Source organism: Lonchura striata, chromosome 2 (assembly GCF_050655825.1).
Source record: "Lonchura striata isolate lonStrDom1 chromosome 2, ASM5065582v1, whole genome shotgun sequence".
NCBI lineage: Eukaryota > Metazoa > Chordata > Aves > Passeriformes > Estrildidae > Lonchura > Lonchura striata.
In genome coordinates, this window is record NC_140704.1 from 144,852,819 (window position 1) to 144,875,306 (window position 22,488).

At 43.6% G+C, this 22,488-nt stretch overlaps 1 protein-coding gene across 17 annotated transcripts in view; it reads left to right on the forward strand.

Moving 5' to 3' along the window:
- ZHX2 (zinc fingers and homeoboxes 2) overlaps nucleotides 1-22,488 on the forward strand; it is a 74,797-nt gene that overhangs the window by 47,651 nt on the left and 4,658 nt on the right. For 15 of the 17 annotated variants that reach the window (XM_021546484.4, XM_021546479.3, XM_021546474.3 and 12 more), the window contains one exon: nucleotides 18,058-20,748. In XM_021546484.4, the coding sequence (XP_021402159.1) occupies nucleotides 18,243-20,744 (2,502 nt within the window). In that variant the 5' untranslated portion in view covers nucleotides 18,058-18,242 and the 3' untranslated portion in view covers nucleotides 20,745-20,748. Of the gene's footprint in view, nucleotides 1-293; nucleotides 5,696-5,721; nucleotides 7,117-18,057; nucleotides 20,749-22,488 lie in introns of those variants that run through there. The other 2 variants (XM_085572511.1, XM_085572510.1) reach the window with 2 other exon arrangements.

Genomic DNA, 22,488 nt, shown 5'->3' on the forward strand with positions numbered 1-22,488 from the left:
ATCAGAGCTCTGGTTTAAGCAGGGAAGGTGGAAAATGCCCTGCTGACCTAATGCCCATTAAAAAAAATATCTGTACCTAGTGTCAATGGGCTGCTTTCTTCTTTCCCTTTATTTCCTTTTCTTATCGTTACTGTGCTTTCTCTTCAGAAGAAGTTCAGTGCTGCATTAAAGGGATTATAGGTTCTTTTCATCTTATCATCTTACCTCTTTTTCCCCCCCAATTTTATACTTCTTCCCAGCAAGCCTCAGGGGTTTTTTTGTTTGTTTTTTGGGGGGGGGTTTATTTGCTTTTTTTTTTTTTTTTTTTTTTTTTTTTTTTTTCCCTTTTAAGACAATTGATTTATAGCTCTTCTACATGCTGGAAAAGATTGACCTGCTACTGAGCATCTTCAGACAGCCCTTCTTATGAGTCACTTGGGACTGAAAGCAAGCAGAGGGACAGGTTGAAAGGTGTTTCCTTCCTGATGCTATTTACACTCTAAGGAAACAGCAATGCCATGTGCTGGTTTTATATAGCTGGATGCACATTGTGTGTATGTGTGTACCTGCATCTTGAAATGGGGCTGTCCAAGGAAAAAAGACTTTTTTTTTCCCTCCTTCACCAACACCCTCTTGATTTCTCCAAATCTGAATTAAATCTGAGTGCACTTTTTTCTTCACTCTTTCTCTCATCCTGTGCTTTTTATGAACTTTTGCTGTGCAGTTTTGTTTTCACAAGTTTCAGGCTATGCTTTGTGTCCTATGAAACATGAGGTGTGGATTCCATCCAGAAACATTTCAGTGGGGCATATAATTTGTGGTTCTCTTCCTTTGCTGCCCTGGTCTCTGTGTGCATGTCTGTGGCAAGGGACATGAGGAGGGCAGCAGTGCTCAGCTACCACACAAGAATGAGCAAGGAAAGATGCCTTTCACCTCACTTCTGTTCAGTGCAAATTTGATGGACCATGGATGGTCTTTTATTGTTCAGCATCTAAAGCCTGAAAAGATATTTCAGGGCAGTCTGGACAGGGTTGCCTTTTTTTTTCCCCCTCCAGTTCCTGCCATCTTGATACCAACACTAAATTGTTTCATCTTCAAAGCAACAAACCTGACGTGCCAGGATAGTTGTTCTTCATCCTTTCTAAAGGATGAATCAGCCAGCACTGAAATTCCTCAGACACCTCTTCTGCTTTCATGTGTTGGTTTCAAATCACTGACCTCAGCAGCTGGGCTGATTTATTCCACAAAAGGAGGAAAATCTGTCTATTCTTGTTTGAATTCAGTTTTAAAAGAACAAGATCTAGAATTAAAAGCAAATTATGAGAAAAAACAGGCCCTTTAAAAATTTTCTTTCCTGTACCTAATATTAAGGCTGTTTTCTCACTTGCTCATACAACAGCTAAGGCCAAGTTCCATGGACATTGCCCTTGATGTCTTTTAGTTAGTGTCACCTTTCATCATTAGGGAACAGCCAGAGATGCCACGTTTGAATCTTGGCAAGTGACAAATGAGACCAATAAAGATTTACACACTGTCCCTGCTCTGAAGATGAATCAAATGTGGGGTTAACCCATCCTGTCTCGTTTTTCCTTCTCCTTCTTGTCTGGGGGTGGTTTGGATGGAATTAACTGATGTGAACTGCCAATATTTGGAGAGGAGGGGTTTGAGAGCCGATTTCAGCAGCCGGATCCAATTTCTCAGCAGTGTTGTGTACAACTGGCCTGTGTTTCATCATATTCACTTTATTAAAATAAGTGTTACAAGAGGACTGCTCAGTGAAAGAGTGAGGATTTTCCATTGCAGGCTCTGCAGTCCCTTCCTGCTTCCTGGCTTTCTTTCCTCCTCTTGCAGTACCACACATGGGATAACTCTGCTTTAGAAATTATCTTTTTTTCAAAAAGGCAGCAGAGGCCCATGGCTTGCATGAGCAGGATGGGATTTTAAGGATTTCTTGTTTGTTCCCTTTCTCTCCTCTCTGATTTTTACCCTTTAATTTACTATTGTGAGTCCACACGACATACCAGGGAAACAAAATTAATTGGGTCACATACAGCCCAACTCCCTTCCCAGCCCAACTCTGGAGCATTTCTAGAGACCACACAAGCCAGGAGCTCTGTGAACAGTTTGTCTGGTTTCTTCTGCCTAAGCTGAGAACGTTTTGGTGAGGATAGAGAAGATGAAAGGTGTTGGAGGAGAAGCAGATCACTTCCACAAGGCAAAGAAATCATGAAGTGAAGAGGAACTTTGGGGAGAAAAGACAAAAGTAATTCAGTAATTAATTTTTTTTTTTCTTGGGCTCCTCTTTCAGGTGACAAGCATGCAGTAAGTCTTGACCTAGTTCCCTGAATATCACAAAAGTCTTGAGGAAGGAGTTGCTTCAGCAAATGTTCATGGGGAAGTGTTTCCCTGCCAGAGGCATCTGATCTGCTGGAAATTGAGCTCTCCACATTAAGTGTCTGTTTTGTCAATGTTTTTGTTAGGAAAGAGGTCTGAAACCCAGGCTAGATATGAGAGGTCATGGCTGATGAATGCTCCTCTGAGATCTGGTTTCAAGTCTCTGCCAGCCCCAGCCTTACTTATGGCACTATTGTTTGTCCCCTTCCCTGCATCTTATTTGGATTTTGGGGTCAGGTCACTTGAAATAATAGCATCAGCTCTTGCTGTGGGACATGGTTTTTCCTAAACTTCAGAAACTGCTGTGTAATTAAATTTTCACATAAAGCTTCAGGGGAAATAACCCAGGACACTCCAGTGTGAGTTGTCACAGTGCTTAAGGCATCCTTGCAGGTGATAAGACAGGGAGGGAGTGCTTCTGAGATGAGGTGGAGGGGATGAAATCCTGAGGAGCTTGTGGGTCAGTTTTGGATTACCTGTAGTTACACAAGAGGTTTGGCTACGTGGCTAACTTGAGGACTAGCAAAAGACAAGATCTTGGCTCCCACATGTGTGGGGATGCTGAATTGCTGAAGTATTCATCAAAGAGCATGGGCAGGGATTGTGTTTAGAAGGAAAATGTGTGGTTGCAGGGAAAAGCTTGGCAGCCCTGCTGTTTTCCAGTTGGTCCTAGCAGAACATCAGGGAGCTCATGGGTGCCCTGCCTGCCCTCCACTCTGGCCAGGCTGCCCACAGCAGTGGCAGGTCTGTCTGTCCTCCAGAAGGAGATGCCCTCAGTGAGCATCCTGCTGTTGCATGTGGAGACAATCTGAGTTGCCTTAATTCCACTCCCTTCTGTGTGGAGAGTGATTTGGGGGCTACAAAGGTAATATTCCATGCTGTTTAGGAAACAAAATACATTGATAGGGCTTTACAAAGCAAGCAAACCAGCCAACCTGGAAATGATGGAGCAGCAGGTTACAGCTGGGGCTAAGCCACGTTTAGCAGTGAGGCTGTGGAAGTGCTGCCTTTCCCCAGGTGCATTTGGTTCCCAGGAGTGCCAGGATTGCCAGGATGGCAGCAGCAGCCAGGGTTTTGTAGCAGCTCCTTCCCTGCCCTCCTCTCCTGTGCAGCAAAGTCTGTGGAGAAAAGCAGGCTTGGTGCTGTGGGTTGCCATGGAAAGAGCTGCCACGTCGCACAGAGTTCGTGCTGGAGTGTTTGGTGGTTGTTTCTTTTCAAGAGAAGAATGTTCACCAACATTATAAAACCAGGTGACCATCTAAATTAATGCAAGCTGGTCACAGAATCAGGGTCTTTTGAAATTATATCATTAAGGGTTTTTTCTGTTTGTTTTTTTGCCTTCCCTTGGAAGGAGCATGCATATTTTGGCCAATAAATACTGAATATTAGTGTCACACTGGATTTTGGTGACTGGATGGTTGGAGCCTGTTTTGCAGCTCTGAGGAAAGAGCAGGAAGGAGGAAGGTTTGCTAGAGACAGTGGGGAGTGAGCATAAGTCCTGGGCACGCTGCTGCAGGCCTGGTCCTGGCATCCCAGAAACAGGAGGAGAAGAAACTGAATTGAAAAAAATTATTTTAAAAAATACTTAAATATCCTTCAGTGCAAAACTGTTTTATGGAGCAGTTCTCCTCTTTTTCTGCATTTCTCAAGTATTGCTCAAGCATCATTGTTAGGGTTTCTTCATCTGGAGGAGCTATGAGGTCGCCCTCGGGGAAATCCAAGCACCAGGGAGACAGAGAGGCTGATGCCTGCGCTGACTCCGGCTCGGAGCCAGAGCTGGGAGCAGTGACTATGCTGAGATTAAAACGTGTGGGAGGAGATGGGAGGAGGCAACTGCCAAGTACTTTGTCACACCTCGGTGTTCTGAGGGCAAACCCTTCCACTGGTTAGAAATAAATGAATGGGAGATTTAGCCATTTCTTCTCTTGTTGTTTTCCTTGGCATTTTATTCCTCAATATAGTAATAATTTCTCCATGTGAAACATGGTTCCTTTTGTGGCTCGGGATTATAAGGAGTGTTTTGTGCCAAAGCATCTAGGCTATGGATGGTCCAGATCAAACTCAGTTACGAAAGTAGGAACTGGTTTGATCAATATCTCTTGATGCTTAAAATGAGACGTAGAAGAAAGAAAACATGTCCTTCTTTGTATCGTGTACTGTGGAAAAAGTCTTCAAAGGCGTGGATTGTGTTTATCTCATTGTATTTACAACTGTGTCAATTCATACTATTTTTAATGCATATCAGGTCTTACTTCCAAAGATCCTTTTCATCCTCTTTCACTGTATGTTTCCAGAAGAAATCTGGCTCATTTGAATTGAGATATTGAAGAGTTTGTGAATGATTCAGTAATCATTTTCTCTCTGTATTTCTGGAGTGAAATTAAAATGCAGAGACACTAGCATCCTGCTAAATCCCACTTTTTTAGAGCAGCTATAGTGGTGGGGATGTGTTCATCCTCTGTCCCCTACATCCCATGTTGGCATCCTTTCCCAGAGCTCCAAGGTGCTGACAGCTCCTGTCCTTGCCTAGGGATTCTCATTTCAAGGGCCAGTTGAGGGAAAGGTGGGACAGGCTGGATTCAGAGCTGCTGCATTGGAAAATAAAAGTTACATATCCATGCACACACACACAGGGTGGCAGATCAAACTCAGAGAAATGGTGCACAAAGAAATCACATGTTGTTAGAGGAGATCAGATCAGTCTGCCAAGTTTCAGGCCTCTTGAAGACAAGAATATATCTGGAAGTTGGAGAACCTTATATTCAGGTGGAAAATGTTGTGTAGAGAGACTGAGGGCAGAGCTCTGGCATTCATTCAGACTCATCCCTGCAAGTCTGGGTAGAATTCACCAGAATTAAAGGCTCCCAAAAGCAGCGACTGCTCCCGTCTCTGCTGGCCTGCAGCACTTGACAGGGGCAGAAGAATCTCATGCTGGGGAGGGGGACAGTGTTTGGGTTTGTGGGTTGCAGTCACTGGGGGAGTGTTTCCAGCCCAGCTATGGAAACCCAGCTCTGTGTGACAAGGGGGAAGGATTGCATTATGTGCTCAACTTCTGGCACGGACAAAGGTCCTTTGTGGCCATGCCAAATTCTCCCGGCAGCAAAACTGTTACTGTGCACAGAGGGCAGTGGCTCTGCCCTGTGACAAATTGCAGCAGCCACGGGTGCTGCAGGGAGGAAGAGGAAGCTCATTTGATCCCGTGATCTCCCGGGAAAATGGCGCTTTGTGCCTGCCTGATAGGTGCCTATAGGGACACTTAAACTGTTCATACCCACCCGAAACCTCAGCATCCTGTGTGGCAAGACAGGCCTTTTCCCCATAAGTAAGCACACTTTTGAAAGGCTTTCTAACTCTGTGGGTTTTGTTCGGCTTTTGGGGGAGTTTAATTAAAAATTATATTTATAATCAGTGATTTTCCTAAGGAAAATAAATATTTGATTGGGAGCGTATTTGTTGGACGACTGAAGAAATTAGAATAGTGTCACTTGGTGAATAACTTCAAACAGCTTTTAATTTCACATTTCATAGGGTGTAGACATCTGAAACATCAGTGATGCTTCAGCTGGTTTCTGATGGCAGACAGGAGTTGGTGTCTTGATCTTGCACTAGATGCCTCAAATGCCCAGTAAGCTGAGGAAAGTGTTATGTAATCTGCAGTGAAGGGAAAGCATGCAAATGTTTCAAAAGGATCTTGCTGGACTTGTTATTTATTGTCTCTCAGCCTCTTCTGTGGAACATGTGGTAGGTTCTCTGTCACACAGTTACACAAGGGTTACACTCAAAGTGTTTTGTATGCGTATGAGGACTGAGTGCTTAATAAAAGAAGGAGAAACAATGAAATACATTTTGAAAACAAAGTGGTGAGATAAAAATTGAAGGTAATAAGGGGGAAATTATGTGTAGGGGTGATCTGAGTGGGAATTTACAGCAGATGCAGTAAAACAACAAGTACAGGCACAGCATGTGATTAAAAGGACAGAAAGTAGTATAACTAAGCATCTTTTAGATGGTCGCTTTTTCAGCATTTGACCTCAGATCTGACTGAGGAACTGACCAAGGAATAATGTCATAAATGTCATTCATGCTAGGAGTGCTCAGCTTGTATCACCAACAAACAGAAAAAAATATATGCACTTGACTGAAAATGGTGTGGGTCAACTCATCCAGAGAGAGAGAAAGGAACAGGTGTATTGATGGTGCCCACAGACTTTGTGTGAGATGAGAAGATCTCCATCACATGGGAACCCTCCCTAAAATACTTGTTTTTTCCAGAATTTTGGGAAAAAGTGTAAAGGGGAAGAGTTCTTGAACTTTAGGAGTCAAGCAGAGGAAGAGCAGGAGGAGTTGGTGTGGTTTGCTAGCGAAATGCTTTGCAGCAGCTGCAGAGGAAGGTAGCTTTTATTCTGTGTAAGGACAGGGGGAGGTTTAGCAACCTTGGTGGAGAAACTTCTCTCTTGTATATGTGCACCTGGCCCAATGAGTGATTTCTGAGAGAAGGCAGAAGAGTTCAGACCTTTTATCTTCAGACTTTTGCTTCCTCCCATGAGCCTCCTGGTGAAAGTTGTGGTGGTTTTGTGACTTTGGTACTTTTTTGCTGGGACCTAATCTAAGAATATCAGCTGCTTTTGCAGGGGATGTTAAATGTTTTCCACTCGTGAGCTGGGAGGGTAACCTGAATTTACTGAAGATTGGAGCAGTAACCAAAAACCTCAATGCAGTTTCCAGCCCTGTGGAAGACCTTGGGTAAGGCATGATTTTTGCACTCTGATACCCAGTTTTGGTGGCAGCAAGCTGTAAATTGACTTGGCCATTTAGCAAAGCCTCTGCCATGTTCTCTTAATGCCTTAATTGCCAATTTGAGCAATGGGAATAATAGCAGTGCCTTAACTCACAAGCCTGCTGTGAGGATGGGTATCTTAACAGCTGTAAAGCCTCCAAATATTGGACCAGTAGGATCCTCTGATCACTGTAGGTCTTTAACTATCTAAGGCAGACTCCTACATGGGGGGAAAGGACCTGAAAAAGATACTTGTTTCACATGGTGGGTAGAAGTCATGTCACTGCTTTTAGAGAAGAAAAGCCTCTAAATGTGGAACTTAAGTTTTTCACCAGGCCACTTTTAAAGCAGCTTTTTCTTTAAGCAAGCAGAGCACAACAAAAGGTAATGTAAAATGCAACAAGATGAGAGTGAGTTAAGATTATTTACAGCAAGATATTTGCAGTGCCCCTCAGTTGAACCAAATCTGCTCATCACCAGGAAGCTGAGAACAGACCGATGTAAAGCACTGCCTATGGAATTCTCTTGAGCATCTCACTCCTCTTAACCAGCAGCAGCCAACTTTCCCATGTGCTGCTTTTTGTCTCTGTCTTAGCTAGGAGATTGAGGTCTGGCTATAGTCATGACAAAATTGAGTCAGATTTGAGAAAGGAAATATCTTCCTAGCAATATTGGGGTTCATCTCTATCACAGGAATCTCCTAGTAGAGCAGGTCACTGAACTGTGTTAGGCCAGCAGCTGAGTCTTCTTGTGCTTAAAACTGGAGCTGCCCTGAAGTGCCTTGGACATCAGATTTGTTTGGTATTCCCTGACTGAGTTTGGAGGTCACTGGGTGTTCAGGTCCTGTGAAAAGTTGTGTGGCAGTTTCCAGGAGTGGACTTGTTTTGAAAGAGATGTGTCTAAACTCCTGCATATGGAAGTGTTGAGGTGAAACATTGCTATTTCATTGCTGTGTAGGTATTCAGTGTGGTGGGCTTCAAGATGCATCTTTGTACCCCAAACCCAGCTTTGGGGCTTCTTCCTTCAGTAGCATCTGGTACTGTAGCTCAAGAGTTTCCATTCAGGAAATGAGTATTTTTGGTTGTTACAGTTTATAACCCAGACTTGTTGTTTTAAAAGGCAAAATTACTGTGTACTGAAGCTTTCCCCTATAGTGCAGAGGTTCAAACAGTGTAAGCAGTGTCTGTAAAGACAACTTGAAGCAATAGTGTTGAGTTCACCAGGGTGTAGGTGAGTGGGTAGGGAAATGGGACAGGAGAGAACAGCAGTGCTTGTGGGCCACAGGTAAAACCATCCTGTGGCAGGCAGGAGACATTATGCTGCTCTGCTTGTCGTGTGTTATCCTCCAGTCTGTAGGTTTCGCTGGGGAATGTGGAGATCCCCAGAGAAGCCATTGGGGAGGGAGGAAGGAGGTGCAGTGATTCATCAGCTGTACAAATCACAAACCATCTGCCTTTTTCTAATGCAGCGTCAGTGAGTCAAACGGGGAGCTGTGCCGCTCTAGACACACGGGTTACTAATGTTTTCTGTCAATTATTGAGATCCTTCCTCTCTCCTGGGAGTTCCTTAAACTCTTTCAGTGCTGCAGTTGTGGTGAATGAGGCTGATGGAAAGGCTGCTTCCCATATTAGATAAATAAGAGTTGGCTCAAACCTCCCATAGGTGTGTGTACTGCCTGTCTTGTTGAGACATGACATGCTGGTGACAGAAGTTTATTCTCTTTTCTTTTACCCTCAAATCTAAATGCTTCTTGGCAGTGGTCACGAAAACAGTCTTGTGGCCTTAGCCTTCTCTCCTTCCCCTCCATCAGGTCCTCTGGGTGTTTTTTCCCATTTTCTGCTGTGGTGTGTCCCATGTACATGTCAGAGCCAAGACGTGTGGGGCTCTAGGAGCTACTTCTTGAGAAGTGAGAACTCTTGGGTTTTATTTTTTAGAAATTTAGAGCTCATTTCTACCTTGCAGCCTTGCAAGAGGTACACCTGGAATGTGCATGTGATTTTTATTTTGTTTTCCCCATTGCAATTCACCTGCAGAAGTGTTTGAGAGCCTTGATAATTTTATTTTGGAAGAAGTTGACACTCAACTGAATAAAGGCAGGGTGCTGTGGTTCCCAGAGCAGAAGAATTTGAGAAGGGAGCCAGTTAGTGTAAGAAGTAGTAAAGCAGGAAAACTTCTGCACTGTTGCTTAAGTTTTGTAAGCAAAGTAAAAAAAATCGAATGTCTTGATTCTGTCATAGCTCATGTTCTTTCTGCTTTGGAAGAGTTTAACTTAGAGTGTCTCTATAGTAACAATAAATCTGAAGAGGAAAAATATGTGATAATATATAAAATGCATAGTTACATTGGAAATGTGTACAGGTGTTCCCTGTCTAGGTGGCAGTGTTATGGAATGACACGTGACACAAAGGAGAAAGTGGACTAGATGTTGTTAAGATATTTGATCTAAACTAATAAGAAATTATTCCTAAAAACTGTTCTAAGCAAAGAATACTTATTTTAACATACCTACCCTCTCCTAGAAAAAAAAATCTTGCTCTTTAAAGTGTATCTGAAAAGAATAATTAATCTGAACATTCTAACAGGATAAACTATTTTTTTCTGCATAAAATAAAAGATCAATACATCCAGGGTTTAACCCACTAAGCTGAACAGGTAACTTTTACTTTGTGTCTGTGAGTTTCTTTTCCTACTACCACATGATGCTGGATGAAAACTCAATATGAAAAATTATTTATATCCAGTGACTTTAATTTAGTCCAATGATGAGAATTCAATGAGTTGCACAGACAAGTAATTAAACTTATTAGAATGAATGTTTTTATAGCTTTTCTATTTCTCTTGTAAAAAGTCTGTTGGTCTTTATTTCTCTCTTCTGAACATGCAAGTACCCACCCTAGGAGTAAACACTGAACACACCACTGATTAAAGGAGGTAATTTTGACAGGGTACATGAGTACTATTTTGGAGCTTGCTGCCCCTGGAAGCCACCAGTGGAGGAAGGATGCTGGGCAGAGGAGCAGCCCCTCTGTGCGTGTTGAGAACATTTGCTGATATATCTGACTGTGTCTTGCTTGGAAGAGCTCAGTTTATATTCCTCCTTCCCAAAGGAGAGAGCAAGGCCTCAGCAAAGCATCCACCATCACCTTCTGGGTTTTGAGTCACAATCAGGTGCCACTGGGATTTGGGGTCCTTTTGTGTGCCTGAGCATCTGGGACTCCAGAGCGGGGCACCAGCCAAGTCAGGTGTCCAGCAGGGCATGGGTGCACGTGCCTCTGGCAGAAACACACACTGCAAAGAAAAAAGGCTTTTCCCAGCTTTTCCCAAAGCAGTGGGAGCTGCAGCAATCACAGTTCCCCACATCCCACTTTGTGTGCAGGCTGTGGGTTGCCAGCCCTTTTTCTGGAGGAGAAAGTAGTGGCTGGGAAGCAAGGAAATGTGAATTTTGTCCCCACCTTGGCACTCCAGTGCTCTCCCTCCTGCTCTGGAGTGTGCCCTCCAGGAGAGGGACCATCTCCTGCCTTCACCAAATTAAGGCCACTCTGTCTTAGGTGGAATAAGTGACTGTTGCTACAATATAAGTACTTTTTCAAGGCATGAACCAGTTGTAAAGTGCAGTTTCTAATCATGACTAGATTTTTTTCAGAAAGCAAAAAAGCTAGTCAGGTCTAATCTAGTTTTTAGCAACTGAATTAAGCCTGCATTTAAAAAAAAGGCAAAAAAAGTACAAGCCAGTGATTGCAGATTGGTACTTATAATAGAAAATTCACAGCATGCAATATTCAGCTTCCCTTTTTCTGGGAAGGGGTTGGCCTCTTGTGTTCATACCACCATTTTCCTCACATCTTTGGCTTAACAGCAGCTTGAATGAGAACAGTTTAGTTCAAAAGAACTAAAATGTTAGCAGTGTACTCTGAAATAAGCCTATTGCATGGTGCTGCCACACAGCCTATTCTGGTGAAGCCTACAAAGGGTTTTTTTCCCAGAATACCTGTGTTTTTCGGAGTAAGTTTTTCTATCTCTACACAGTGGTCACATCACAGCTGAGCTGTTAAGAGGCAGCTTTCATGTGATTAATTTCATCATGCAGTTCTTCAGGATTTTCTACAGCTGTTGGTGCCTTTTAAAAAACCTTTAGTTCTACCCTCAGCCCACCAAAACTTCTGATTCTTGTTTTATCTCTGTGTTTTTACAGAGTCTCTCAGTGACTGTTCTGTAGGGGGTGCAGGGCAGAGGTGGGATTTGCACTGGGTTTGCTTCTGCCCTCATTCATGTGTTGACATCCAGTTTCACAGGATGTGTTGCTGGGGAAGTCAGGAGTCCCAGAGGCAGTTTGGTTTGCTGATCATTTTTGAAAGGTGTGAGTCTCTGATCCTTAACAGAAAGAAAAATTATCAATTTCTGCTTTCCTGTAGAAAAATATTAATGGTCACAGTATCCTGTTAGAGACATCTATGTGGGAATTGTTTTATAATTAGAAATGTCTACACCAACATATGCAAACTTTCAATTTTATTTTTTCATATCTGCAAAAATTATTGCTATAACACTCTGTATACCTACCCTTTAATTGGGATTTATTCAGCTTACAAAAAACCATAGAGGTGTTGGAGCTGTATGCTGGTCTGACTTAAATGCTCTCTTAAAAGCTCACCCGGGTTCACAAAACTTGCCTTTCTGTGTGGTCTTGTTTTTTTTTTTTGGGTTTTTTTTTTTTTGGTTTGGTTTTTTGTTTTTGTTTTGTTTTGTAAATCATTACAGTCCCAATCTATCATGCAGGAATTATTTGCCCTGGTTTGCTTCCACTTATTCTTCTGTATGTAATTAAGCAATATTCTTAAGTGTTTTATCACAGAGGAGAGCAACAGCGTGTTTTTTGCTGTGCTTGCTGATGTGCTTTTTGATATTACTGTAGCAGCTGCATGCTAAAAGCAGTTGGAAGGAAGGAAGAACATCACCCTAGGCATGTTGCTTTTTTTGCACCGTGAAATGTGTATCTCCCCTCTCATCCTTGTATTTGTAGGAGAAAAATGTTACCACAACTTTAGTGAATGTGGGTTCAGCATCTCTGATGGGGGAGCAGGATGGCAGCTCTGCCCTGTGCTGCTTCTGTTTGCATTGCTGCAGCCTTTGTGGACAAAGAGTCGATGGTCAAGGGGGTCTTATGATGCTGTCAAGTAACATCAGTTAGTTTCTGCTCTGCTCTGAACTTGAGCATGGCTCCTGGGCAGCCACACGGGTTGGAGTCGAGTGTTAAAATCCGAGATGCACAGAGGGACACAGCATTTGCATCCTGGGGAAGTCAGGGACCCAAAGGCTTGGAAGGCTGTGAGAGGAGATGGCTGAAGATATCCAGCAATGAACATCATAGTGTGGTTGGTCACACGTCCTGGAAGGGGTGGCAAATTCTTCAGCTCAGGAAGAAGGATGCAGGTGGTGTCTCTGCCTTAAAAGCAACTTGCAGTGTTTGCAAGGTGGTGCCCAGCTGGTGGATGCTGGCTGGTGTCCAAGGGCAGAGCATGGCATCTGTGTTGAGGTGTGCTGAGACCCATTTGATGGGAAATAAAGTGGGATGCAATTCCAAAAAAACCCAGGGACTGAACAATTCATGCCCAGCAAGTGCCTGCTGGTGAGTTCTGTGCTGGGTACCTCCTTGTTACTTCTGCTGTGTCCTCAAGCTGGGGAAGGGGCATGGGAAATCTGTAGGGAGGAGTTTTTACCTTTATGATATTAAATGTCATGTTCAGACAAAGGGGGTGTGGGTGTTAAATTACAAGGGTGTAATTTGCTGTTGCTTGTCCTGTGTTGCAGAGGATGCTGTTTGTGGAGACTGAGCTCCTAAGCAGTAAAATGTTTCCACCCTCTTCAAATATCAGCCAGCCCTTGCAAATGAACACTGCTGTATATTTGTGTGCTTTTTTGCACTTATCCTCATGCTGGTGGTGTTCCCACTGTTCATTTTCAAATGAGGCCAGGTGCTGGGAACTCTCTGCCAGCACAGGGTAGAGCAAACAATGCAGGAAGATGAAAAAATAAAGATTTTATTGGCAAATTACACAAGTGTCCCTAAAGTGTTTGGGTTTTTTCTGTTTGTTTGTTTTTAAAAGTGAGGTTTATCTGTGAAAAGTAAAGATCCATCTGCACTGCCTGGGAGGTTCAACCTCTTTCAGCCTCTGTTTACTTTACTCCAGCCCTTGGCTCAAAGCAAGGTGCAGCACAAAGCAGTGATATTTTTGATGCACTTTTTCCTTTCTGCTAAAATTAAAGTTTTCCATGCTTTTGAATTAGACATACCTTCAAATTTGGTTGTCTTTAGACTGTTTTCTCCACACTCAGTCATGTTTTATGGTATGAAGGAAAACCAGCAGCATCTTGCCCTATCTCCCCCCTGCCCTTCTACTTCCCCAGCCACAGCTTGCAGGGTTTTGAATGAAGTTTTGTGCAACTGAGCTGTGTCCAGGTGCCATGGAAAATTCCTTCTCTGCCACCACCTTGGAGGAGCCTGTGAGAACAGCAGTGCAGAAAAGGAGCTCAGTTTCTACCCAAATATTTGCCTATTATTGTGGTGGAGGTAGGGTGTAAAGTTTACCTATACACACAAGGTAAAGATGGGAGAGAGTGAAAAGATTTCAATATTCAGCAAGAAAAACCTTTTGGATTTGTTTTTATCATCGCTTAGCTTACACTGTACAGTTACCTTATGCTGATGGAAGGTGGCATTGCTGCACAGGCAAGTGTTTTCCAGTGCCAGCCAGGCCTAAAAACACAGTTTATTTTTCCTGTGTGATTCTCTGCAGTTTCCCCAGTCTGGGGCCAGGATAGGAAATCTGGCATTTCCTCAGTCATGCACAGAGTTGCCATTAAGATCCTGCTTCATTCTTTTGTCAGATGCTCTGTAGCCATTTTAACAGGGGTTCAATTGATCAGAGGACTGTGGCTGGATTATTTCATTATTTAAACAAATTTCAGAAATTAAATGCAGATAGGTTAGGGCCTCATTCGTAAGTGCTGTGACACACTTGTAGGAAGATAAATTTAAAAGAAGGCATTGCTTCTGACTTGTGTGCTCCTGTCCTGGATGACTTTGCTGCAGCAAAGCAAATTGAAAGTTTTTGTTCCTGCACACAGGTTCTCTGTGGTTTGGTTTAAACCTCATTCACAAGATTCTGCTTGGAACCAAGCACTTTTGTTTTTCACCTGGTTGCCTTTTGCTGCTTTGTCCATTTGTTCATTTAAAAAGAAAATTCAAAAAATGAGATTTTTTTTTTTTCTTTCAACCCCCTGCAGTATGGGGAGACAAGCAAGAGATGTGGCAGGTGAGCTGGGGGGATGAGGACTGTCTTCCCTCCCCATGCCCAGGGAGTACCCAGTCAGCTCACAGGCAGCTGCTGATTGCACCCCTGCACCTCACTCCTCTGGGCACTCTGCAGTAGCAGCAGTCCAGAAAAAGAGGTTATTTGTCCTGTCCATAACAAAACAAAAGGAGAACAGGGCCAGCTTTAGGGATAGAGGTTGACCTGACCATGGTGCAGCCCTGCATTGAATATCAGATGTGGGTTTTGCCCCTTGAAGGAATGCATGTCCTGTGGACAGGGCTCAGCTGGCAAAGTGCAGCTCAGGTTGCCATCAGGATGTGCCAGTTGCTAAGCCATTGCCTTGGAGGGGGCTGAAGTGGCATCATTTATCAGTTTTGTCAGGAGCAGCACTCCATATTTAAAACTCTCTGCTGGGGCTTTGATTTTCTGGCAAGTGGCTCATGTTTGAAAGCTGTGAGATGTTCTTGGTGCATTCTCTAATGTTCTGGGATGAGCGGTGGCAGTCCCTGCAAATGTACATGATGCACCTCCCAAGGATGTGGTTTTTAGGGGGGCAGGGGGAGTCCAATCCTTTTCTGGAACTTTCTGTTTCTTTATCCCAAATGACATCTTACTGAGGTCCTGCAGGAGCTACTGCTTGGAGATCCCAATAAACTCTCCTTGCTCAGGTAAGTGTTGAGCTTCTCCTCCTCTCCATCATTCAGGATGTGGGTCACAGGGACAAAGACAGTTTGTAGCTAGTTATGAGTGCCCAAGACTACACATCATAGACTAAAAGTAATTTGTTTCTTTTATTGACCTCTAAAAGGAAGCATTTGACTTGTGCTTGATTTCTGTGGTGCATCATGATTCTCATGTGGCAGAAAAAAAACTACTGAAAGTATAGGAAAACTGTAGCACACAGAATTTTTCATCTTTCTATGCACTTAGATATATTTTGAAGGGACCTTGGCCCTTCCCCTGTGTCAGAGCATCCTTGTTTGAGGCCAGTCCTCCTGTCCTCATAAAAGTTGGGAGCTTGGTGCAGCAGAGAGCTGGCTGAGTTTACAGAGACTGGGGAATTCAGAACATTAGTCTGACTTTTAAGAAACCTTTGATTGATTCAAAGCCGTAACCTAGATGTTTCTCTTTCTCCACTCTTTCTCTTCCATCACATTCCTTTATGTTCCTAGCTTTTTCTTCCTGTGGATGTGGGGGGAAGTTCAGTGAAATATAAATAAGCCTTGCTCTGTCTTTGATGTCCTTTGAATTTTCTTCCTTTTGCTGATGTTGCCACATGAATTTTGCACGAGGCCATACATTAAAACAGGAGCAGACCATTAGGGGCAGCTGTGGCCTGGGAGAGAGAGCAAGACTCAGAGGAGCATCTCAGGAACTGTGGCTCCATTTTTCTTGCCCTGGCCCAGGACACTGCCTTGCACCTCCCTTCCCTCATCTAAGAAATTCAGTATCACAAATATTGTGGAATCTACAGGGAAGAGTGAGATGACTTGATCATCTTCACCCTGTTCACAGCACCAGCTGTGCTTACAGAGCTCATTCTGCCCCTGTCTCTCATCTTTTGGCCTATTTCAGCCAAATTTGGTATAAGGGAAGAAGCTTCAACACAAATTAATTTTCTGCAGGCACAGTTGGCTGATCAGGAAGATGGACTTTGGGACAGTTGTGTGTTTGTCTCTAGCTTCAGATCCCACCTGCAGTGGGACACAGCAACTCATAGATCACAACCAAAATATCTGTGGAATGACAGTTGTGAGGTGAAGTAGAAGGGGGAATTTGAAGGAATATGTGGAAATGATAGAGAACGTTCAGTGTGATCCAGTTTAGCAGTAGATAGGCACAAATGTACAGAAAACCAGGTATTATTGCTTTCGTTTGTTTATCATTAAAAGGCAGAATGAAAAAAAAGAAACAGAAAAGGAAATGTTGGCTCAGAGGCGAATGCATTGGGCAATGGTGGTGTCAGTGTTGGTGGTCCAAGGTTAGGGGGAAACAGCACTGGGTCATCCTGGCCAAGGCAGAGCCATAAGCCTGTGGGCAGCCCATCCTTGTTTCACAGAGCTCAGCAAATATGCTTTATTTCCCAGGGAAGCACCTGGAGCCGAAATGTCCCCGTTGGAAGTCAGCCAGAAGCTCTGGTGCTTCACCAAGTGTGCAGGAGTGTGCCTGGGCTGTGTCAGGGCTGGGAGGTGCAGGGGTGGCAGTGGCTGTGAACACAAAGCACTGTGCAGTTATCAGAGGCATCTGCACCATAGTAAATATGCATGGGATCTTCTCCATGGTGAGTTTGGATCTCTAGTTCAAATTCTCCATTTAGTACACTTCTGCAGAATTCAGTGCAGGCCTGACCCTCTCTGCAAATCTCCACTTTCCATCCTCCACCAGTTTGTAAACACTAGTGTGTCTCCCACTCAATTCCAAACACTTCTTGATTGTTAAATCTGAGTTTTCCATCAAGACTGTAGAAATATTATGAAACCAGAGACCATCTGACCAGGAAGAATAGCAAATTTGAATCAATGATAAATTTTAAAAAGCATCTTGTCAAATCTTTTTTTGTCCTTTTTTCTTTTTTTTTTATTAAGCTCTTTTGAGAACTAAATTGTTCTTTTTCCCTCCATCCAGTCCTGGTGAGCGTTTGTAGATCCTAAAAAAGCTGGTGCAATTTTCTTTGTGCTTGTTTTGACTGATGTCTGTGTCCTATCCTTTAGAAAATATATTTTACAGAATTCTTGTATTTGGGAACTTTCAAAAGCACTTCCGCATTAAAAATAAAGCTTTAAAATGTTTTGGTTTGGCTTTTTTTAATTCTACAGGGAGTGACATGCACAAGATGGGATATTATCAGTGAGGTCCTGGAAAGGGACCCTGTTTAAAAGGTATCTGAGGGCTTCCTTGGCCTTTGGTAACAATTTCTATCAATGTTGAGTGAAAAGTGGTGTTTTAAGGAAACATCTCTTCTGGAAAAGACTTGATAGGCCTCCACAAATCTGCTGTAGTTTTCTTGCTGCAGTTTCTTCAAGCCCACAATTTCTCAAAACACAGACCTTTGGAAGTGTTGATTTACATTAACTCTTCTTTCTGCCATTACTTTTACAACCAAGGCAGATCCTATAGCTTTATTTAGAAATCACCCATCATTAGTAACTACAGTCATTTAGTAGTCATATTTACAAGGTAAGTGACAGTGGGAAGTAATTAAGTTTAATATAAATCACACTCAAATCTGCAGGCTTCAAAATAGTAATTAATAGAATTGCAGCTTCTATAAAAAGATGCAGTATTTATAGCAGTATCTTCTTATTTTCCTAACTAAACACATTGAGTCTAGTGGAAATTAAAATTCCCTGTCTGTTCATCTTATTTGTTCCAGTAATTTTCTTCCTGTGGTGCACTTCATTGCAAATTACCCATGGCTTTCATTCTTTCTGGGGAAGATTTTTGACTCTTAAAATGATGATGAGGAGGAGGAAGAGTTCAGCAATATCCAAAATACACACATGCCTTGCAAATGCACGCACCTCGAGCTGTGGCTTTCTGCTAAATGATCAGTTTCGTTGATTAGTGTTTAACAAAATGTGCTTTGTTTCACAGGTGTCATGCAGCTGACAGGTCTGCTGGTGAAGCTGAGGGTCACAGCCAGAGCAGAAATTCTTTAAACAAAACAGAGTCAAATAATCAGGGAAGTTTGGAGCTGTTTGCAAGATCGACCGAGTTGGTTGCTCACCCTGTTAAAAGAAGCCACCATCTGGGACAACAGCACACTGCCAGCAGTTGCCATGGCCAGCAAAAGAAAGTCCACAACTCCCTGTATGGTGCGAACTTCTGAAGTCATGGAGCAGGAAGGTGCTGAGGGCGCAGAGACTCCTAAAGACAAGGGGACTTGTGCATCACAGCAGGACTCCAAAAAAAACTGGCCTTCAGAAAACTCAGTCAAAGACTGTGAGGTGGTGGAGGCGAAGCCTGCAGGTGAAAATCAGTCTAAGAAACCCCAGGGTGGTTATGAGTGTAAGTACTGCCCTTACTCGACACAAAACTTAAATGAATTTACCGAGCACGTTGACACTCAGCATCCAAATGTCATTCTCAACCCCCTGTATGTCTGTGCTGAATGCAACTTCACAACCAAAAAATACGATTCTTTATCTGACCACAACACAAAATATCACCCAGGAGAGACTAACTTTAAACTGAAATTAATTAAACGCAATAATCAGACTGTTCTAGAGCAGTCTATTGAGACAGCCACTAACGATGTCACTGTCACAAGCAGTGGGCTAGAAAATGCAGAGTGTGACGATTCACTTCACGGGGGAATCAGTGCAAATAAAGCGCCAGCGATGAAACTGGGAAAGCCTAAAGGGGAAACCAAGAAGGGATGTAAAAAGCCAGAAGAGGGAGTGACAGAAAACCACGTTGATGGCGCTCTCCCCCGCATCATAACCGAAGCCACTGAAGCTATTGCCTGTATAAATGGAGACCTTCTCCATGATGTGTTAGCCCATGTTATGCCCTCTGTACAGCTGCCACCAAATATCAACCTTGTCCCCAAGGTCCCAGTCCCTCTGAACAGTACCAAATACAACTCTGCACTGGACACTAACGCAACCATGATCAACTCCTTTAATAAGTTTCCTTACCCAACACAAGCGGAGTTGTCATGGTTGACTGCAGCATCAAAACATCCCGAAGAGCAAATCCGAATCTGGTTTGCTACGCAACGTTTGAAGCATGGTATAAGTTGGTCTCCTGAAGAAGTGGAGGAAGCAAGGAAGAAGATGTTCAATGGTACTATCCAGGCAGTTCCCCAGACCATCACCGTCCTGCCAGCTCCTTTGGCAACTGCAAAAATGCCGCAGCCCATCATCCAGACAGCTTTGCCTTGTCAGATACTGGGCCAGACTGGCCTGGTTTTGACTCCTGTGTCAAATGGTTCAACTGTTTCTTGTTCACCGATTACACTTGCTGTTGCTCCAAACCAGGGGCAAAAGAGGACAATACAGACCGTATCAAGTGCCCCAGAAGCCAAGCGTCCTCACATAGTTCAGGTGCCTGAGATTCCTGCCAAGGTGACTGCTGTTCCAGTGACCCCGGCCAGTGAGCGGAAAAAGACCAAGGAGCAGATAGCAGAGCTGAAGGCCAGTTTCATGGCAAGCCAGTTTCCTGATGATGCAGAAGTCTACAGGCTTATAGAGGCTACAGGTCTTTCCAGGAGTGAGATCAAAAAGTGGTTCAGTGACCACAGGTACAGAAGTCAGAGGGGCATTGTGCAAATTCCTGGTGATGCTTTAGGGAAAGATCAAATAGCACCTCCAGCTGGTCGACATGGCCGGTCATTTCACCCATACACAGATTTTACTCCCCAGAGATTCAAAGAGAAAACTCAAGAGCAGCTTAGGGCCCTTGAGGAGAGTTTCTTAAAATGTTCTTTTCCTACCCAGGGAGAATTGGACAGGCTTCGAGTGGAGACTAAGCTGAGTAGGAGGGAGATAGATTCATGGTTCTCTGAGCGGAGAAAGATAAGGGACAGCATGGAGCAAGCTGTCTTGGACTCAATGGGATCTTACAGAAAAATTAAGGATCAAGGAACTCCCAATGGTGCAATAAGCCAGGCAGAACTTCTGAGTAGCTCTCAGCTCCCTGGTGCTTTATCTGGGTCCTCCTCCACATTGAAGAAAACACAAGAGCAAATTCATCTGTTGAAAAGCACATTTGCAAGGACCCAGTGGCCATCACCCCAGGAGTATGACCAGTTGGCATCTCAGACTGGGCTCACAAGAACTGAAATAGTTCGCTGGTTCAAGGAGAACCGGTCTTCACTAAGAACAGGGTCTCTTAAATGGATTGACCAGTACCAGCAGCAGTATGCTGCTGATGGTCATAACAAGCAAAGCCAGAAAAAGAACTCGAAACACATTGAGAGTCCAAAGAACGGTAATGAAGTGTCTCGGCAGCATTACCAGGAGCATAAAAAACTGAATGAAGAGAATGGGGGGAAACCAGTGGTGAGAGCAAAAAGAGACTGCGAACCACTGAAGGACTCTTTGTTGGGGAATCAAGCAGAGGGTGTGGACAGGCTGGAGTGCAGCAACAGCCACGATGGCCACGGCAGTGAGGAGAACGAGGAGCCGGCAGAGGTCAACTGGGTGGAGGTGACGGTGGGCGAGGACGACGCTGCCTCGGACTGTACGGACGGCTGGAGCCAAACAGCCCCCGAGGGCCACACAGAGCTGGCAGACTTGGACTCTGAAAGTATACCTGGAGACAATTCCCACGTATAGACAGGTAACGCTGAGGGTGCCCTGTTTCTCTGAGCCTGCCTTTGGCAGGCTGTGCTTCCAGCATTCTGTAGCCCTGCTTCAGTGTAAATCCCTGGAGCCCATCCCTGCCGGATGCTTTGTGTCTGCTGGATGCCTGAACAAAAGGGAGACCCATTCTGCTTGTAAATTAAAGCCAACTGCATGATAGAGGAGGGGTTAGTGCCATTTGCTTGTTTTTTGTCTCCTTGTGGGTCAAGTCCTGGAGAAGAGAAGTTTTCTTTTTTTTTTTTTTTCTGCAATAAGTGATTAAACTTTAAAACTTTCTGTCTTTAAACAACCTATATGTACTTTACATAAAACATGCTAGCCGAGCCACACGAAGAAATGGTAACTAACACTAGTTGCTAATATCCCCCTTGCTGAGAGATCACTGAATACAGGCTCTCTGCCTGTTTTTGCATCTCAGGTCCTTCCTTTGAAGCATCCTGCCATGTTGAAAACAAAAGGTCATTGGGGGAAGGGCCTAGGACACAGATGCCTCTTTATGCAAAAGTGAGCAAAAAAAAAAAAGTGGGACTGAAGTGGCTCATGCAAATGTGTTTTCTTCCTCTTGCAAGTGAGAACTCTCTTCAGTCTCGCTTTGTTCTGCTTGCTCTCACTAGAGGCTTAGGAAATGCCCCAGACTAAGCTGTGTGGGTGTTTAGCAGCTCTTCTTCACAGGATCTTGAATTTAAAAGCAAGCTGAAGGGCTGGCTTTAGAGGGGGAGGGTTGTTATATTATCTTTCCTAATGTGAAAGGACTTATTTGGAGAGCTGAAACCTGTTTCTGATCACAATTGCACAGGTGTAAATCTGGAATAAGCACTGTCAGTAATTCATGCATATTGAATTGAGTTTATTGGAACCTGTAACATTTTGTGCTCAGTATAACTGAATCTAATCTCTCCCAAACCAGTTTCCGTAAACCACAATTTTCGAGTTTATCCTACAGAAAGCTCAGCATCCTGCATGCATTAAAAACTATAGTGAGAGAATACTTGCTTGAGAAAATTGGTAATTTTCTGCCATCTAGTAAGTAAAATATATTTTAGCATTTCTTTAAAAAGGAAAAAATTTAAAAAGCCAGAACTGATATAAGTGCCTCCACACTTGTATTTAATATTTTTGCTGTTACAGCTACCAGTGCTTGGATTGAACTACCTGCTGCAGAGGTGCAGTTTTCAGCAGCAAGCCCTGCTGCCTAGCATGCCACTTTCTCTATGTGCAGTACTTGTCCCAAAGTGTCCTGGACATTCTGAGTTGGAAAAAACACCAGCCCTGAAGTGCTATTATTTTTAACTATGAATTCTGTTAGCTAATCTTGAGAAATGTTATGACAGCATCTTTATAACAAAATATCTTAAAGATTCAGACTACATTGCAAGGCACTGTCCTGCATTACCCTTGGAAAAGTTGGTAATTAGGAATGTGAGGAACAGGTATTACCTGTGTGTCAAAGGCAGGGATTAAAGGAAGAAGGATGTGGGAACATCAGCCAGAGGCACACTGGGGTGCCATTGTTGTGCAGCCACTTAAGAAGGGAAAGCCAGGATCTGATCTGCCTTTTAAAGTCAAATGTGTGATGAATAAATGCATTGTGGGATTATTTTTCTCCGGGTTGTTGTTCCAGAACATTTCCCCCTTCCAGTTACAAATATTGATTCTGAGGAGAGGGAGCAGATCAGGGACTCAGAGGGGTAGTGGAGAAGAAGGCAGGAGAAGGGGG